Below are 19,671 nucleotides of genomic sequence, written 5' to 3' on the forward strand. Positions count from 1 at the left end.
TTCTCCTTGAAATTAGCCAAGCAGTTTTATTTTTGGGGCTGTCTAGTTGTGTGCTCCTCACGTTCCCCAATAGTTAAACTTACCTCCATCTATTCTGCTTATTTTTATTTAAGGCTTTATACATCTCAGTTATCTGTCTTCTGAGGGGAGGGCAGGAATAGCTGATTAAGGTGTATAAGGTCAGTTTTTCAAGCTTCTAAGCCATTCTTCTTAGAGACAATGCTTAGCACTCCTTGCCATTTTAGTTATCCTTTTTTGAATCCTCGAGAAATCTTTGAGAGGTGATAACCCTCTTCAGACCTGAATACAATATTCTAAGTTTGGTTCCACCATAAGTGTATTTAGTATTAGTGATATGATGCAAGAAGTTCCTAGGCTTTACTGCACGAGCAAAAATAAATAAATAAATATCATATAATTAAATGACTTATTTGTTTTCCTCGTCTTGTAGGTACCTGTTTAGCTGATCTTTGAATTTCTTGAAACAGTCAGCCTCAACTACCAACAGACAACTTATTCCAGCAATTAACAGTTCATTGGCTGAAAGAGAGCATCCTACAATTGAATCTAAACTTCTTCCCAAATAATTTGAATTCATTTACCCTAGTTTTAATATCATTTATAACTGTAAACTTTTCAATTCATTTATTTTACTGTTTACTCTCAGAGCCATTTAGACTCCAATCAGATCCCCTCTAAAGTACCTAGTTACCAGAGCTCTGTAGCCATCATATTCCTTCCTTCCTCATGCAGGCACTCTTTTGCTGATGTAACCAGGTACATTGCCTGTTCTTGAACCCTCTCAAGAAGCTCAATGTCTTTTTTTTGTGTTTAAGCATAGAGATCAAGCATAGTCTCCATACATTTAAGGGCACAAAAGATGATATAGTTGTACACGTTGGCACTAATGATATCAAGAGTAGGAGACCGGCAGAATTGCTTAACAAGTACAGGTCACTGTTGAAAAAAAGCCGTGAAATAGGGTTGAATTTGAAAGTGTCTGCAATTCTGCCCAGACACGATAGGAGGGAGTATATGATGAGAGCCTTGTCGATCAATTCGGCCCTGGAAAGATTGAGCAAGGCTCAAGGAGTAGAATTTTTTTCAGCCTGAACTGTACATGTTAACAGGAGAGATTGCTTCTACAGGGATGGGATACACTTAAATAGAAAGGGTGCAAGAATATTTGCTGATGCTATCGAGGTAGTGTTAGGTGGGTCGGAAAACTGCTAGCTTGGGGGGAGACAAAGAAGAATAGATTAATAGTAGCCACTGGCAGAGGTGAAAGAGATTCTTGCACTGCTTCTATTGGAATGAGCAGAAGCCTGAAAAACAAGATGCAGAATATTTCAGAGACTGCTGGGAGTCATTGCGGTACAAGTAAACACATGGGTTGTGTTAGGGTAGCAAAGAATAGAAATAGGTGCATGTATACTTGCGTGTACACCAATACTAGGAGTTTGGTAAATAAATTTGATGAATTTGAGGTATTGCTCAAAACATCAAAGGCAGATATTGTTGCGATATCAGAGACGTGGTGTCACACAGATATAAGGAATGCAGAACTGGAATTTGGGGAGTACAACGTCTACAGAAAGGATAGACTGGATAGGAAGGGAGGAGGGGTTATGCTATTAGTTAAGAGATACATAAAATCCAAGGAAGCGAAGCCAGTGGACATCGCTGGACAGTGCAGTGTCGAGTCAGTTTGGTGTGACATAAGCATTGGGAGATCAAAATTGAGAGTAGGAGTGTGCTATAGGCCTAATGACTCTGATGAGTATAATAAGAAACTGTTCGGAGAAATAGAGTGGGCCAGTAAATCAGAGAGTCTTATAATGGGAGATTTTAATTTCCCAGATATTGACTGGAATTTGGGGGCTGGTCACTCACACACTAGCAAGGCTTTTGTGGATTTATTGGATGATTGTTTTCTACATCAGCATGTTCGGGAGGCAACTAGAGGGAGTAATACTCTTTATTGATTATCAGCAGTGATTCTTCATGCATTAAGGATCTGCAGATAAATGAACCACTAGGTGGCAGTGATCACAGTGTGCTGAAGTGGGATTTACTCAAAGAGGTAACTACCATAAGGGGTAAAGGGAAGGGTTTTTGTTTTCGTAAAGGCGACTACAATAGACTGCGATAGTATTTAAATTCTGTACAGTGGGACCAACTGATGATGTTACCAACAGCAAATGCAAAATGGGAAGCATTCAAAGAACTTATCTTGGGAGCTACTAGGCTTTACATACCAAATAAGAAATATTGTTCAAGGTTTAGGTCTAAATGGATGTCAGATGAACTACTGAGGCATATGGCAGAGAAGAAACGTGCATGGGATACATACAAATTAACACATGACACAGAAGCCTATGATAGATACAAGTTGATCTGTAACCAAGTTACAAAGGAGGTTAGGCAGGCGAAGGCAGATTACGAGAAATCTTTGGCAAGGGATGCAAAGATAAACAGCAAAGAGTTCTTTACTTATGTAAACTCTAGAAGGAAGGGGATGAATCAGATTGGTCCACTTGATATCGATGAGTCAACTGTTGATGATCCTGCTCAGGTAGCTAACAAACTAAATGAATATTTGCATCGACATTAACACATGAGGAGTTATTTAGCGAGGGGAATGCCAGAGATGTATTCAACTCTAGCAGTAAGCTAAAGAATCTTGTAATAACTGAGAGTAAAGTGGAGGAGAAATCGTTGAAGATAAACACAAGAAAGGCACCCGGGGTGGATGGGATCTATCCAATTATATTAAAGGAGGCAGCAGAGGAAGTAAGCAAACCCTTAGCCATAATTATGAGAGCTTCCTTGGACTCAGGGGAAGTACCCATGGACTGGAGATGTGCAAATGTGACCCCAATTCACAAAGGAGGATCAAAGGGCGACAAGTAATTATAGACCTGTTAGTTTAACTTCTGTTCCTGGAAAATTAATGGAGGCACTGGTTAAAGAAGCACTGCAGGATCATCTAGACTAGCAGGATCAGTTATAACTCAGACACAGCATGGTTTTGTTAAGGGGAAGTCTTGCCTGACCAATTTGATTGGATACTATGATGCAGTCACAAAAGAACTGGATGCAGTGAATAACTTTGATATTATATACTTGGATCTTAGAAAGGCTTTTGATACTGTTGCACATGGAAGACTGCTGCACAAATTGGAGCAGTGTGGCATTGGAGGCAAATTGCTGCTATGGATAAAGGGGTGGTTGAGGGGGAGAAGACAGAGAGTGGTAATCAATGGACACTGCTCATCATGGACTAATGTTATTGGGTCCATGATGAGCTAATGTTAATGTTGGGACTAATGTTATTGGGACCAATTCAGTAATGGGTCCATTATTGTTTTCTGTATTTATAAATGATATTGATGATGGTATATCAAGCTTAATGTCCAAGTTTGCAGACGATACAAAGGTTGGCAGGTTTGTCAAGGAGACTACTGACGCTATGCTACTGCAGCAGGATCTGAAAAGGTTGAGCAGATGGGCTGAGAGGTGGCAAATGAAGTTTAACATTGACAAATGTAAAGTACTACATATGGGAAACAGCAACCTCAGAGCAATGTATCAACTCTGTGGTACTACACTGACAGTTGTAGAGAATGAAAGGGACCTGGGGGTGGTTGTGCAGGCAGATATGAAGTTTTCTGAGCAGTGCAGACGGACTGCAAGAGTAGCTCATGGTGTATTGTCGATGATATATAGGAATTTTTCTAGCAGGGATAAGGAGGTGATTATTCCCTTGTATAAGGCAATGGTCAGGCCACATCTAGAGTACTGTATACAGGTCTGGAGGCCTCATTTCAAGAAGGATGTAGAGATGCTGGAATGAGTACGGAGAAGGGCAACAAGATTAGTGAATGAACAAAGGGGGCTCTTACGAAGAAAGGCTTTAGTTTTGCCAATTACAGTGTCTGGGGACTAGGCACCAGCGAGATGATCTGATAGAGGTGTATAATGCCTTGAATGGTTTGAGCATGCTCAGTGCTGATGAGATTCTTCCTCTTGCTCAGAATAATCACCGCAGAGGACATAAATTCAAATTGAGAAAAGACAGATATAGGATAGACGTGAGGAAATTTGCCTTTAGCCAGCGGGTGGTTGGTTAGTGGAATAGACTTCCATCCCTTGTCGTGGAAGTTGATAGCCTAAATAAGTTTAAGGCTCAGCTGGACCGGTATTTCGAACTAACAGAGGGGTGAAGTGGAAGTGGTTATTTTTTATTAATTAATTTATTATTATTATTATTATTATTATTTTTTTTTTTTTTTTGGCTGATGCTGAGTAAGCGTGCTTTCTTGCATCAAATGTCTCTACTAATGCTAAAGCTATCAACTTCCACAGCGACAGATGGATGCTTGTTCCAACAATTAACCACCCTCTGGCTAAAGGTAAATTTCCGCACATCTGTTCTAAAACTGTCTTTCCTCAATTTGAACTTATGTCATTTAGGTTATAATCTGAGCAAGTGGAAGAATCCCATCAGAATTCAGCATGCTGAACCCCTTCAAGACCTTATATACCTCAATCAGATCACCTCACAGATGCCTAGTCTACAGCCGTTGTAGTTTGCAGAACTGAAGCCACTCTTGGTAAGAGGATCCCTTCATTCCCCTCACCAATCTTGTTGCCCTTCTCTGTACATGCTGAAGCAAATATATATATATATATATATATCCATTCTTCCTAAAATGGGCCCTCCACACCTGTACGCAGTACTCAAGGTGTGACCTGACCATTGCCTTATACAAAGGGATAATCACCTCCTTTTCCCTGATAGCAAAATTCCTGTATATCATTGACAAAACCCCATTACTTGCTCTTGCAGTTTGTCTGCATTGCTCAGAAAACTTCATATTTGACTGCACAATCACTCCCAGGTCTTTTTCATTTTCTACCACACTAAGTGTAGTACCACACAGTAGGTACATTCCTTTAGGGTTACTTCTACCTATACGCCGTACTTCGCATTAAGCCTGACATTAAGTCTGATATACCTTCAATATCATTGATAAATATACAAAACAGCGGTGGGCCCAACACCGAACCCTGTGGGACTCCACTAATAACATTAGTCCATGAAGAGCAGTGTCCATTGATTACACCCCTCTATCTTCTCCCACTCAACCACCCTTTTATCCATTGTAGCAACTTACCCTTAATACCTTTCTGCTCCAATTTGTACAGTAGTCTTCCATGCGCAACAGTGTCAAAAGATTTCCTGAAATCCAAGTATATGATATCAAAATTATTTTTTTGCATCCAGTTCCTTTGTAACCACATCATAGTATCCACTCAAATTTTTCAGACAAGACTTTCCCTTAACAAACCCACGCTGTGTCTGAATTATTGCTGCAGTCTTTTCTAGATGATCCAGCAATGCATCTTTAACCAATGACTCCATTATTTTCCTTGGAACAGAAGTTAAACTAACAGGTCTATAATCATTTGTGTCACCCTTTGAACTCCCTTTGTGAATTGGGGGTACATTTCCCCATCTCCAGTCCATGGGGATCTCCCCTGAGTGTAAGGATGCTCTCATAATTATGGCTAAGGGTGTGCTTACTTCTGTTGCTGCCTCCTTCATTATAACTGGATAGATTCCATCTACCCCAGGTGCCTTTTTTTATGTTTAACTTCAACATTTTCTCTTCCACTTTGCTCTCAGTTATTAAAAAATCACTTATCGCCTGTTGGAGTTTGATAAACTTCTGGCATTCCCCTCCTTCAATAACTCCTAATGTGAATGTAGGTGCAAAATACTCATTCAGTTTATCAGCTACTTGAGCAGGATCATCAATAGTCGAACCATCTATGTTAAGTGAACCAATCTGATTCATGCTCCTTCCTTCTAGAGTTTACATAAGTAAAGAACTCTTTGCTGTTTTTCTTTGTGTCCTTTGCCAAAGATTTCTTGCAATCTGCCTTCGCCTGCCTAACCTTCTTTGTGACTTGATTACAGATTTACTTATATTTGCCATGGGCTTCTGTGTTGCATGATAATTTATATGCATCCCATGCATATTTCTTTTTTGCTACCAGCCTCATTAATTCATCCGACATCCATTTAGACCTGAACCTTGAACAGTATTTCTTAGTTGGTTCGAAAAGCATAGTAGCCTCCAAGATTAAGTCCCTGAAGGTTTCCCATTTAGAATTCACCGTTGGTAACATCAGTTGATCCTGCTGTATTGAATTTAAAAACTGTCTGAGACCACTGTAGTCACCTTTACGAAAACAAAAACCGCTCCCTTTATCCTTGATGGTAGTTACATCTTTAAGTAAATCCCCCATCAGTACATTGTGATCACTGTCACCTAGTGGTTCCTTTATCTGCAAATTCTTAATGCATGAATAATCACTACTGATAATCAGGTCAAGGGTATTTCTCCCTATGGTTGCCCCTTGAACATGTTGCTATAGAAAAAGATCCCCCAGTATATCCACAAAAGCCTTGCTAGTGTGCGAGTGGCCATCCCACAAGTTCCAGTCAATATCTGGAAAGTTAAAATCCCCCATTTGCAAGACATTCTGATTTACTGGCCCATTCTTTTTCTCTGCACAGTTGTTCAATGTACTGATCAAGAGTCATTAGGCCTATAACATACTCCTCTGATTTTTCCCTTCCCAGTGTTTGTCACATCAAACAGACTCAACATTGCACTGTCCACCTGTGTCAACTGGATGCAGTTCCTTAGATTTTGTTTCTTAACTAACAGCATAACCCCTTCTCCCTTCCTACCCTGTTGGTCCTTTCTGTGCACATTGTGCTCTCCAAATTCCCATTCTGCATTGCTTATATCTGTGTGCCGCCATGTCTCTGATATCTCAACAATATCTACCCTTGATGTCTTGATCAGCACTTCAAATTTATTTACTATACTTCTAGCATTAGTGTACATGCAAGTATACATGCACTTGTTCTTACTCTTAGTTACCTTAACACAGTCTATGTATTTACTTGTTTCAATATGACTCCCAGCAGTCCTGGAAATCTTCATTACCTTGCTTTCCAGGCTGCTGCTCCTTCTAATAGAAGCAGTGCAAGAATCACTTTTGCCTCTGCCTGCAGCTACTGTTAATCTTTTAGTCTGTGAATTACCCTAATCTAGCAGTTTTCCGACCCACCTAACACTGCCTTGATAGAATCAGCAAATATTCTTGCACCCTTTCTATTGCACCCTTTCTTAAGTGTATCCCATCCCTGTAGAAGCAGTCTCTCCTGTTAGCAAGCACAGACCACACTGAAAAAATTCTAACCCATGAGCCTTGCACAATCCCTTCAGGGCTGAATTAATTGACAAGGCTCTCATCATATACTCCATCCTATCATGTGTGGACAGAATTGCAGACACTTTCAACTTTAACCCAAACTTGCGACTTTTTTACAGCATTGACCTGTGCTTGTTAAATAAATCTGCAGATCTCTTACTCTAAAGGTTATTAGTGCCAATGTGTTCAACAATATTATTTTTTGTGCCCTTAAAAGATGATATCTGCCCTATAATGTCATCAAATTTTTCCCCTGGCAGACATACCCTGGTCCTGTTCCACCTATCCTTTTTGCATAATATATTACCCCATCTCCCTGACAATAGATTCGCCAACAATAACTAATTAATGTGGGACCAGCAAATTCTGCCTTGGAGATTGCCTCTGTGTAGCCTGATGCACAGGAGTGAGTTCTGGTGTTGAGTTGTAGTGTAGTGTAAATGCCCTCTTTGAGGGCATTTACACTACACCTTAAACTCTCATAGACACCCATCAGAACGCTGAGTTGGTGCCTAATTTCTTCACAGTCTCTGCACCTAGCGTGCGCGCGCACACACACGCACACACACGCACACACACGCGCACACACACACACACACACACACACACACACACACACACACACACACACACACACACACACACACACACACACACACACACACACACACACACACACAAAGACATCCTCCTTGACTAGATCATGTCCTGTTCTAGACAGATCTGCAGACATTTCGCATATTGTTTAGACTGTAATGTGTTGGAGAATCTCCCCCTTCCGTTCTCCCATGAACCACAGCACTCTGGCTATTCTGTGATTGCTGCTGTAGTCTGGGTCATGATTCCGTTAAGTGTAATTTGATTAACAATGAACTTTAATAAGATTAAAAAATTTTACTGATTAATTGATAATACTATACTAATCTAACAGACTTCTAATACAGTGCTACGTTTTTCACTATCTAGTTTTACATTAAACCTTATGCTATTCCGTATCGTATAACAATGGCAGAAAGTTACGAATGTAAAATCTACGGACACTAAGTATTAACTTTCAAAATTGTTATCTAAATTCAAAAATAAACTCAGAGTTTGGCTAGAACTATAAAGCTACTTATAGAAAATAATTTAGTGTAACAATTAAGTCAATAAATGACTAAATATAAATGAAAACGTTCGCCGGAACTGCAATAATTTTGGTCAAAGTGGTAATAACCTTGTATTGATTGAGGAATAGATTTGCACAGTTTCTCTCCTCACTACGAAAAAGTTCTTTCATTTGTAAAGATCAACTCATCAGCAACATCAGCTGAGTTATGACTCGTACTACAATTGAATAAGAATAATTTGAATAATATTGAAAAATATATAGTTGAATAAGAAGAAATAATTTGGTCACATATATGACTAAAATTTTATTAAAATAAATAAAAATAAAAATAAAATAGGATAAAATTTGACGTAAAAATAAAATCCACTGACAATTTAATAAAATACGTTGTAGAGTTAAAAAGATAAAAATATAGATAAATTTAAAATATACACAGAAAATTACAAATTTTCTGTGTATATTTTACAAGTCCATATGTTCATGGAGATTGGAAATGGCTAAGGGGCATGCCAGGTGAAACCTTTCATCCTCTCCAAAAATTATAGTCTCAAAGAGAGGAGGGGCATGGATACGGTCTCTCCTATCTCTGTTGATGATTATGTTCCGAAGAACAAATTCGCAAGCTCTTGAGCTATTTGCAGTGCCAATACCTGTGCAAACAATCAACAATGATGGAATCGCATGGAGAAATTTGATGGCATTCCTCCTAGAAGTGATCAGCTACGGCAGATGTCCCATAGTCTGCAGTCTCTATTGCTCTAGTATCCTTTGAATTTATTCAGACCTCAGCCTCAACTACCTGCAAAGGCAACTTGCTGGCCTAAAGAAAACTTCCTACAATCTAGTCTAAACCTCTTCCCCTGTAATTGGGATTTATGGCCCCTAGTTGTGGAATTCTTTATAACAGTGAAAATTTATTTTACTGATACCTCTCGGAGCCTTATAAACCACAATCAGGTCACCTCTGACTTGCGTGGTTGCCAAGCTCTTGTAGCCCACCTGATCAGTCTTTCCTCGCCCTTTTGCCGATCTCACTGTGGAAGTTACTTGTCTTTTGATCCTTTCTAGAAGATCAGTGTCTTTTTTTTTTTTTTTCAGATGAGGTACCCATACATGAACCCAGCATTCCAAATGTGGTCTTACAATTGTCTTATACAGTGGGACTATTACAGGATAATGTTCTGTTCCATATCTTTACAGGATAATGTTTGATAAATCAATAGGACACCATGGGCTTTCCTGGCTACCTGTTTACACTGCTCAGAAAACTTTGTGTCTCCCTGTATCATAACTTCCAGATGCCTTTCTTCCTCTACTGTTTTTAATCCAACCCTACCAAGTGAATAATTTATTTTTGGGGGTTTCTATTCCCCAAGTGTAAGGGGAATCACATTTTGCTATATTGAATTTTACATTTTGCTATATTGATAAAAAAAAATACCTTGCATTTTGCTATATTGAAACATCTGCCATTTTCCTGACAATTCTTGCAGCCTGTTCAAGTCAAACTGAAGGAGCACTGCTTGGTACTGATCATTAACAACTCATGGCATGATGAAATTCAGAAATAACAGTAGTTCAAGAACCAGTCCTTTGGGGACTCCACTTCTGCTGTTGCACCAATCTGAAGAATATTCATAAGTTACAACCCTCTGCCTTCTGCTTTGCTGCCATCCTCCAGTCCATCTTAGAATCTTTCCAGTAATCCCAAAATATGCCGGCTTATACAGAACTCTTATGATGCAACTCAAGAGAGAGGTCTGTAGAGTTCAAACTTTCTCATGAGTTAAACGCCTTGCTAAAATCCAAATAAACTATGTTGAAATTGCCTACATCTACTCAAAAGTAACTTTGTCAAAATAGCTTACCAGGTTAATTAAACATGATTTTCTCTTAACAAAACAATGTTGTATGTCCTGTCATTAATATAGTATGTATATATATTATATTGACAATAGTAATTGATTTAATTCCTGGCAAAAAATATAAATAAACCCTGCTGTGAATAGACCAATGAGCAGTGGGCACATTATGACCAGCGACTCGTTGTGCAAATCGAAGCAACTGCAGGTGAACTACAACACGTGTATGGATTGGGACACAGTATAAAAAACACCTGTTACTCTTGTTCTTCAGATAGGAAATCCAGCAGACTTAAGAGAGTTTGACAAAGGCCAAATTGTAATGGCCAGACGACCGAGTCAGAGCATATCTGAAATGGCACGACTCGTGGGGTGTTCATGGTCAGCCATGGCTAGTACCTACCGAAAGTGGTCCAAGGAGGGAAAACCCATGAACTGCCGCTGAGGTGTTGGACAGCCATGGCTCATTGATGCTTGAGGTGAGTGAAGGCTCTCCGAGATGGTGCGTGGCAACAGAAGGGCGACTTTGGTGCAACTCACTGGTAATTGGAATGCTGGTGATGAGAGTAACGTGTCACAACACACAGTACATCGAACCCTACTGAAAATGGGACTGTGTAGCCGCAGGCTGCTCCGAGTGCCCATGCTAACCACAGTTCAGTGGCGACAGCGCCTGAAATGGGCACGAGAGCATCGAAACTGGATCTTGAGTGATTGGAAGAAGGTCATCTGGTCCAATGAATCACGTTTCCTGTTGCACCATGTGGACGGCCAGGTACGTGTGCGTCGTTTACCTGGGGAAGTGATGCTGCATGGATGCACCGTGGGATGAAAACAAGCTATTGGCGGTGGTGTCATGCTTTGGGCGATGTTCTGCTGGGATGCCCTGGGTCCAGTCATCCATATGCTGGGCACTCTGTTGTCTACCACCTACTTAAACATCATTGCTGACCAGGTACACTCTTTCATGGCAACGATCTTTGCCTCTGGCGGTGCCTTCTTTCAGCAGGATAATACACCATGCCACACTGCCCGGATTGTTCGAGACTGGTTCGCGGAGTATGAGGAAAATTTCCAGCTATTGCCCTGGCCTCCATATTCCCCAGACATCAATCCCATTGAGCATCTGTGGTTGGTGTTGGAACAGCAACTCCGATTTGTGGCATCTCAACCACTGCCCTTATAAGAATTAAAGGATCTGCTGGTTATGTGTGTTGGTACCAGATACCACAAGACACATTTAAAAATCTTTTAGCTTCCATGCCTCACCGTGTATGAGCTGTTTTGGCTGCATATGGAGGACCAATATCATATTAGGTAAGTGGTCATAATGTTTTGGCTCATCGGTGTAAAAGACTGCCGTAAAATATTGGAGCAGAGTGGCATTAAGGTAAGTTATTGCAAGGGTAATGGGTTTGGATAGACAAGTGGGAGAAGACTGAGAATGGTTATCATTAAATACTGCTATTCATGGACTAATGATATTGGTGGAATCCCTCTGGATTCGGGGGAGGGCCCATTATTGTTTTCTATACTAATTAATGATATTTATGAATCTTAAAGTTTGCGGTTGCTACAAAGGTTGGCTGGCTTGCTGCAGTAGAACACTCTGACAGTAATCAGAGTGTTCTACTGCAGCAAGATGTAAAAAAATTAGCATTAGTAGAGGCATATGATGCAAGAAAGCAAGCGTATGCAGCATCGGCAAAAAAAACTCAAAAAACTTCCCATCCATTCGCTCCAAATGTTTGTCTAGTTCTGCCTTCAATTTATTTAAGCTGTCAACTTCTACAACAGATGGAAATTTGTTCCAGCAATCAACTAGACGCTGACTATAGGCAAACTTCCACACATCTTTTCTACAACTGTCTTTCCTCAACTTGAATTTATGTCCCCTCAGGCGATTAATCTGGCAAGAGGCAGAATCCCATCAGCTTGCTCAAATCATTGAAGGCCTTATACACCTCAGTCAGATCACCTCGCAGGTGCCTAGTCACCAGACACTATAATTTGCGAATCTTAAGCCTTTCTTCATATGAGCAACCCTTTGTTCGATTCACTAATCTTGTTGCCCTTCTCTGTACAGTCAGTCAGTCCTCGTATAGCACGATAGTTGTGTTCCTAGAAACCCTCGTTCAATGCAAAATCGTGCAATATAAACAACAGGTCCTATGGGAAAAATAGGGTTAGGTGCCAGCCACCCAAGATTGAATACACATTTGTAACCAAAACATTACCAAACAAAATAAATATTCGTAATAAAATACGTAAGTATTTTATTACGACTATTACGTAATAAAATATTGCTAATGCTTTTGCTTCTATCGTAAGGAAACTTGTTTTTTGTTTGATTTTCTATCCGAACAGATAACAACTATTCCATCTCTTCCAATTCTTTGTGTCTTAATCTAATGGATTTCAATTACACTTTGAGTTGTTTCTGCTATGAAAGTTGTTTTTATTTTCTCTGCATTCTTTGTAATTTTCGGCGTTACCTCATTTACGTCTGTAGCACATGCAATATCACATGGTCTTTCACTTCGTTTAAAGCATTTCACAATTTCATATTTTTTCTCTATCGACAGAGGCAGACTGGCATATAAGCCTTACCAGAGGAAACCCCGGAGGCCGGCGTGATTTTGGCCATAAACCATAGTATGAAGCACTATAAAATTTCCTAGGTAAGAATTTTTGATCCAGTCCGCCTCTGTTTATCGATATTGCTTTTCTTTTTCTCTCTGAATCTGCAGTGTCTTCACCAGGATGCTTCCTTTTCACACCTTTTAAGTATTTTACTCATTTTTAGGGAATAAAGCACAATTACAAAACAAGGAGGCACGCTTGATACACATAAACAAAGCTGTGCTTGTGTAGCAACTGAATAAACAACACCATAAAGGCAGAGATACACTATTAACACTTCACATTTTACTAAAGCACATTTCTAGGGGTTACTACCATAAAACAATAAAAACAATTTCCAGTTGCGTTTTTGCTAGTGGAATCTGTTTTAAACTGGTAGTAAACTCGATCTAATTGCATTTGCGATTATACCGATAGCTGGAATTGTGTTGGTTTTTATGTTATTATAGTAAAATGTGTTCCCCTTCACTGATATAAAAAACATAAATACATTTTCAGAATCTTTTCTTCATTCCTATCGTGTTGAGTTCGGTTGGGGATGATTCTGCGTTCGACTGCCATTTCTTGTAAACACAAAGGCGAATCGTGTATAAGCGAATTCAGTTCGTATTATATAAGATATAGTTCCCCTATATATAAATTGTGTATGATCGAATTCGTGTAGTGTAAACACGTGTTATACGAGGACTGACTGTAATTGTTCCAGCAGCTCTACATCCTTCCTAAAATGAGGCCTCCAGACCTGTATACAGTACTCAAAGTGTGGCCTGACCATTGCTTTATACAAGGAGATGATCACCTCCTTATCCATGCTGTGTTCAAACTATAACCAAAGTGTTGTCTAGATGATCCTGCAGAGCTTCTTTAACCAGTGCCTCCATTAATTTCCCTGGAACAGAAGTTAAACTAACAGGTCTGTAATTACTTGTGTAACCCTTTGATCCTCCTTTGTGAATTGGGGTCACATAGGTACCTCTCCTAGTCCAAGGAAGCTCTCATAACTATGACAAAGGGTTTGCTTACTTCCTTTACCACCTCCTTGAATATAACTGGATAGATGCCATTCACCCAGGTGCCTTTTCGTTGTTTATTCTTTAACAATTTCTCCTCTACTTTGCTCTCAGTTATTAAAAAAATCATTTAACTCACTACCATAGTTTAATTCATCTCTGGTATTCTCCTCCCTGAATAACTCCTCATGTAGAAATGTAGATGTAAAATACTCATTCAGTTTGTTAGCTATCTGAGCAGGTTCATCAACAGATGAACCATCTATATCAAGTGGACCAATCTAATTCACCCTCTTCCTTCTAGAGTTTACATAAGTAAAGAACTCTTTGCTGTTTTTCTTTGTATCCTTTGCCAAAGATTTCATGTAATCTGTCTTTGCCCACCTAACCTCCTTTGTGACTTGATTACAGACCAGTAATCATGTCTTCCATAGGCTTCTGTGTCATTTGTTAATTTATATGTATCCCATGCATTTTTCTTCTCTGCCACATGTCTCATTAGTTCAGCTGACATCCATTTAGGCCTAAACCTTGAACAATATTTCTTGGTTGGTATGAAAAGCCTAGTAGCTGCCAAGATTAATTCTTTGAATGCTTTCCATTTAAAATTTGCTGTTGGTAACATCATCAGTTGGTCCCATTGTATAGACTTTAAAAACTGCCTCAGACCTCCATAGTCATCTTTACAAAAACAAAAACCCTTCCCTTTACCCCTGGTGGTAGTTACCTCTTTGAGTAAATCCCGCTTCAGCATATCTTGATCACTGCCACCTAGTGGTTCCTTTATCTGCAGATTCTTAATGCATGAAGAATCGGTACTGATAATCAAATAAACTCTCTCTGGTTGCCTCCTGAATATGCTGCTGTAGAAAACATTCATCCAATAAATCCACAAAAGCCTTGCTAGTGTGTGAATGACCAACCCACAAGTTCCAGTTAGTATCTAGGAAATTAAAATCCCCCATTATAAGACAATCTGATTTACTGGCATAATATTTCTCTGAACAGCTGTTCAGAGAAATAGTATGCTCATCATCGTCATTTGTCCTATAGCATACCCCCTACTCTCAATTTTGCTTTCCCAGTGCTTATGTCACACCAAACTGACTCAGCACTGCACTGTCTACCCATGTCAATTGGATGCACTTCCTTAGATTTTAAGTGTTTCTTAACTAATAGCATATCCCCTCCTTCCATGCTATTGTACACTGTACACTTTGTACTCCCCAAATTCCAATTCTGCACTGCTTATGTCTGTGTGACACCACGTCTGATATTTCAAAAGTATCTGGCTTTGATGTTTTGGCCAGCATCCCAAATTCATCAAATTTGTATACTACACTCCTAGCATTGGTGTACATTCAAGTATACATGCACCTGTTCTTTTTCTTAGCTTCCCTAACAAAGCCCATGTATTTACTTGTTTCACTATGACTCCCATCAGTCCTGGAAATCCCCAGCATCTTGCTTTCCAGACTACTTCTCATTCTAAAAGAAGCAGTGCAAGAATCACTTTTGCCTCTGCCTGCAGCCACTGTTAATCTTTAATCTGTGTATCCTCCCAAGTTAGCAGTTTTCCAACCCACCTTACACTGCCTTGATAGCATCAGTAAATATTCTTGCACCCTTTTTATTTTAAGTGTATCCCATCCCTGTAGAAGCAGTCTCTCCTGTTAAAAAAAATTTGTCAGATAGTCTAAGAAATGGCAGTTGAAGTTTAACATTGACAAAGACAAGGTACTCAAAATGAGTACTTGTAATCCCAGATTAATGTACCATCTGTGTTGTACTACACTCAGGTAGTGGAAAATGAAAACGATCAGGGGATAATTGTGCAGTGGGATATATAGTTCTCTGACAGTGCATACAGGCTGCAGGTCATCTCACGGAGATTTGTCTATTATATATGGGAATTTTGCTAGTAGTGATAAGCAGGTAATTATCGCATTGTATAGCACAATGATTAGGCTTCATCCTGATTACTGCATACATGTCTGGAGACCTCATTTTATGAAGGATGTTGATCTGCTGGAACAGGTGCATAGAAGGGCAACAAGATTGGTGAGAGGAATGAAAGGGTTCTCTTGCCAAGGAAGGCTTCAGTTCTGCAAATTGCAGTATCTGGAGACTAGGCACCTGTGAGGTGATCTGATTGAGGTGTTTAAGGCTTTGTGTGGATTGAGCATGCTTCATGCTTGTGGTATTTTTCCTCTTGCTCAGTCTACACACATGAGCATGCATAAATTCAAATTGAGGAAGACTGGTTGCAGTATAGATGTGTGGAAGTTTTCCTTCAGTCAGCAAGTTTATTGTCAAAACAAACTTCCATTTGTTGTGGAAGTGGGTAGTTTGAAGAATAAATTCAAGGAAGAACTAGACAAATTATTGGAGTGTATATACAAGTGATGTGTTTTTTTTTGTGTTTTTTTGCTGTTGCTGTTTGAGCTTGCTTTCTTGCAAAGCATGGAGATTTTACTATGCATGTCTAAGTTCTTAATTATAACTTTTCTTTCATTTAATCACTTATATTTTGGTTTTAGCTTGGGACTGTGCTGAAGAAAATTTGAAGGCTCAGCTCTCTTCCTTTAGACGTTGGGGAATTTTAACTGACTGGTCAAATTATTATTCAACTAGCAGTGCTGATTATATATGTCGCCAGCTACATTTATTTTATCAAATTTATAAAAAGGTAAGCTTTGTTTTTTTGTTTTGTAAGGAGCGTTCTTTTTTTTTTTTTTTGCTGTAAATCAAAATTGACACTGATGACTTGCTACAATGTATTTTTTTTATCTTATTTATTGTATAATTTGTTCATTTCATTGTTTTTTTAAAAATAGAATAGTTTTAATTTTTAAACAATATGAGCAAAATATATTAAACACCTGGATCATAGAATGCTTATTAAAACAGATATCTTTAAAAACTTGGGGAATGTTAACCTGAAAGGTGTTCATTAGACTTTCTATTTAGGTACTTAAAAATAAAGATATTTTATTACCTTTTTTCTCTCTGTTCCTGAGATAAATCTTTGTATTTCTGCCATCTCAATGGAAATTGCCTGTACAGTTTATTTTTAATCTCCAGCTTGGCAGTTTCATTTATTCATTCCTTAAATATGGCACATTTTCCTCAGTAATTGATAAACAAAAGTTCAAAGTAAATTAAGGTTTTACTTCTCACTATTCCTAAACTTTGTTATTGTTGCTAAATGACATGAAATGGGAATTGAGACAATTCACAATTGAATAGGGCGCCTCCGTAGCCAGGTGGGCAGGAGCAGCAGTGCATAGCACACGCTTCTTGATTAGACCGGGGTTCGAGCCCGTGCCCACCAAATACGGAGGATGTGGAAAGGTCAGGGAATGACCACCGCATATCCCCGGAGCAATATGGCCTTAGTTGCTAATGCTCCTAAAAATCAAATAACAAACAATTGAATAGACCTGTGTCTCATGAACTCTTTTAATAAACTAACCATTGTAAAGAAATTTAAGCTGAAACTTATATCCTTATGTAATTTATTATTATATATAGCAGTGATGGCCAACAAGTCGATCGTGGCTTTAATTTGGTTCAATCACGACAAATTTTAAACATATATATAAAAAATAGATTAGTCAAAATATAAATGTTATTATTATTATTATACACCCCACTGCATATGCTTATTACAAATCCATTGAACCCTGTGATTACTCTTGTCGCTGCGCAGCAGCTAGGCTTGTGTAGTGAAAACTCATGCAGTTACGTTGTGGAGAGTATAGTGTATGTGTCGAATTCTTATTTAGCTTACTTAATATTAATAACTAGGCAGTACTTATACGATAATTTAATAGGCCTTGATTTAAAATGAATACTACGAAAAAGAGTAAAACGTATCATTTTCATTAAGAGTACATTAACTAGAATACAATTTTTGTAATGATAAAAGAAAAATGTTGTTTGATTTGCAATGCTTCCGTTGCTATACCCAAAAAAGGAAATTTAGAAAGGCACTTCAATGCACTCCATGGTAAATACCAATTGGATTTTCCACCGAATAGTGACCTTAGAAAAAATAAATTAAAAGAACTTAAATCCAGATTATTTGCACAACAAAATTTCTTTGTGACACTTAATTTACAATCTAAAGCAGTAACTCATTTAAAATGAGTCTTGCAAAAAAATGCAAACCATTTTCTGATGGACAATTCATCAAAGACACATGTTTCGAAATAACAGATTCTCTTTTTGAAAATTTCAAGAACAAAAATTAAATTAGAAGTGCTCAAGATCTGCAATTATCTTGAAATACTGTGATGCAATGCATCAAAAAAAGAGTAAAAACGTGAGCGAATAATTGCGTGCTGATATTGCTAATTGTGTGTCCTTTTCTTTACAACTGGATGAATCTACAGACGTCAGTGATACAGCTCAATTGCGCGTTTTTATTTGTATGGTTTTCGATGATTCTGCCACGAAAGAAGAACTGCTGGGTATAGTTTCGTTAAAGAAAAGAACTAGAGTTCTTGACATATTTAACGCATTCAAAAATTTTATTGAAAAAATTAAATTACCACTATTTAAGCTCGTATCAATAACAACAGATGGAGCCAAAGCAATGACAGGGCATCTTAATGGACTCATCGCATTATGCCAAAAGAATGATGAATTTCCAGATTTTTTGATTTACCTCTGTATCATCCACCAACAAGTGTTAGCCAGCAAAAGATTATATACTAAAAGTGTTATGGACATAGCTTTCAAAATCGTGAATTCCATCACAGGACAATCTCCTCAGAGGAGACTTTTTAAAATGCAACTCACTGAAAATGAACCAGACAGATCTGATATTACACACAGATGTGAGGTGGCTGAGTCGGAGTAAGTTTCTACAGAGATTTCGAAATTTGCTAAATGAAATTAAAAAAATTGTTGATCAAAGGGGAGATGATTATCAGCAGCTACAAGATATGGAGTGGTTGCGTGATCTGACTTTTTTGGCAGATTTTACCAGTATATTAAGTGATCTGAATTTGGAATTACAAGGAAAAAATAAAAATGTGGGTGACATGATTATTAGTATTTCTGCATATAAATATAAATTTTTGGCAATGGCTAAGGATCCCAAAGCAAAAATATTTGATTATTTTGCAAATATGCAAGGTTATTTGCAAAAATATCCTGTTTTTGAATTTAATAGTGAGAAATATGTTTCTAAAATTGAGAAAGTTGTGGATGATTTTGAAACAACTGAACACATTGTTCAATATATTTCTTGTCCATTTGATATCGACTTAGATACGAAACAAATCACAGAAAAAATCAGAGATTTTTCATCTGGAGAAAATATTACTTGAAAATTAAATTATTACATTATTAGCATTAGCATTATGATGCAAAAAAGCAAGCTTATGCAGCATCAGCCAAAAAAAAAAAAAAAATAAATAAATAAAAACACTTCCACTTCACCCCTCCATTCGTTCGAAATATCTGTCCAGCCGAGCCTTAAATTTATTTTGGCTATCAACTTCCACAACAAGGGATGGAAGTCTGTTCCAACAACCAACTACCTGCTGGCTAAAGGCAAATTTCCGCACATCTATCCTACATCTGTCTTTCCTCAATTTGAATTTATGCCCTCTCAGGTGATTATTCTGAGCAAGAGGAAGAATCCCATCGGCATTGAGCATGTTCAAACCATTCAAGGCTTTATACACCTCTATCAGGTCACCTCACTGGTGCCTAGTCTCCAGACACTGTCATTTGC

At 38.4% G+C, this 19,671-nt stretch overlaps 1 protein-coding gene across 1 annotated transcript in view; it reads left to right on the top strand.

Moving 5' to 3' along the window:
* IleRS-m (Isoleucyl-tRNA synthetase, mitochondrial) overlaps positions 1-19,671 on the top strand; it is a 403,472-nt gene that overhangs the window by 30,046 nt on the left and 353,755 nt on the right. Inside the window, exon 4 of the mRNA XM_090378489.1 lies at positions 16,463-16,611. Within this exon, the coding sequence (XP_090234615.1) occupies positions 16,463-16,611 (149 nt within the window). The remainder of the gene's footprint in view (positions 1-16,462; positions 16,612-19,671) is intronic.

Source organism: Mastigoproctus giganteus, chromosome 7, assembly GCF_048544385.1.
Source record: "Mastigoproctus giganteus isolate SK-2022 chromosome 7, ASM4854438v1, whole genome shotgun sequence".
In the NCBI taxonomy this organism is placed as follows: Eukaryota; Metazoa; Arthropoda; class Arachnida; order Uropygi; family Thelyphonidae; genus Mastigoproctus; species Mastigoproctus giganteus.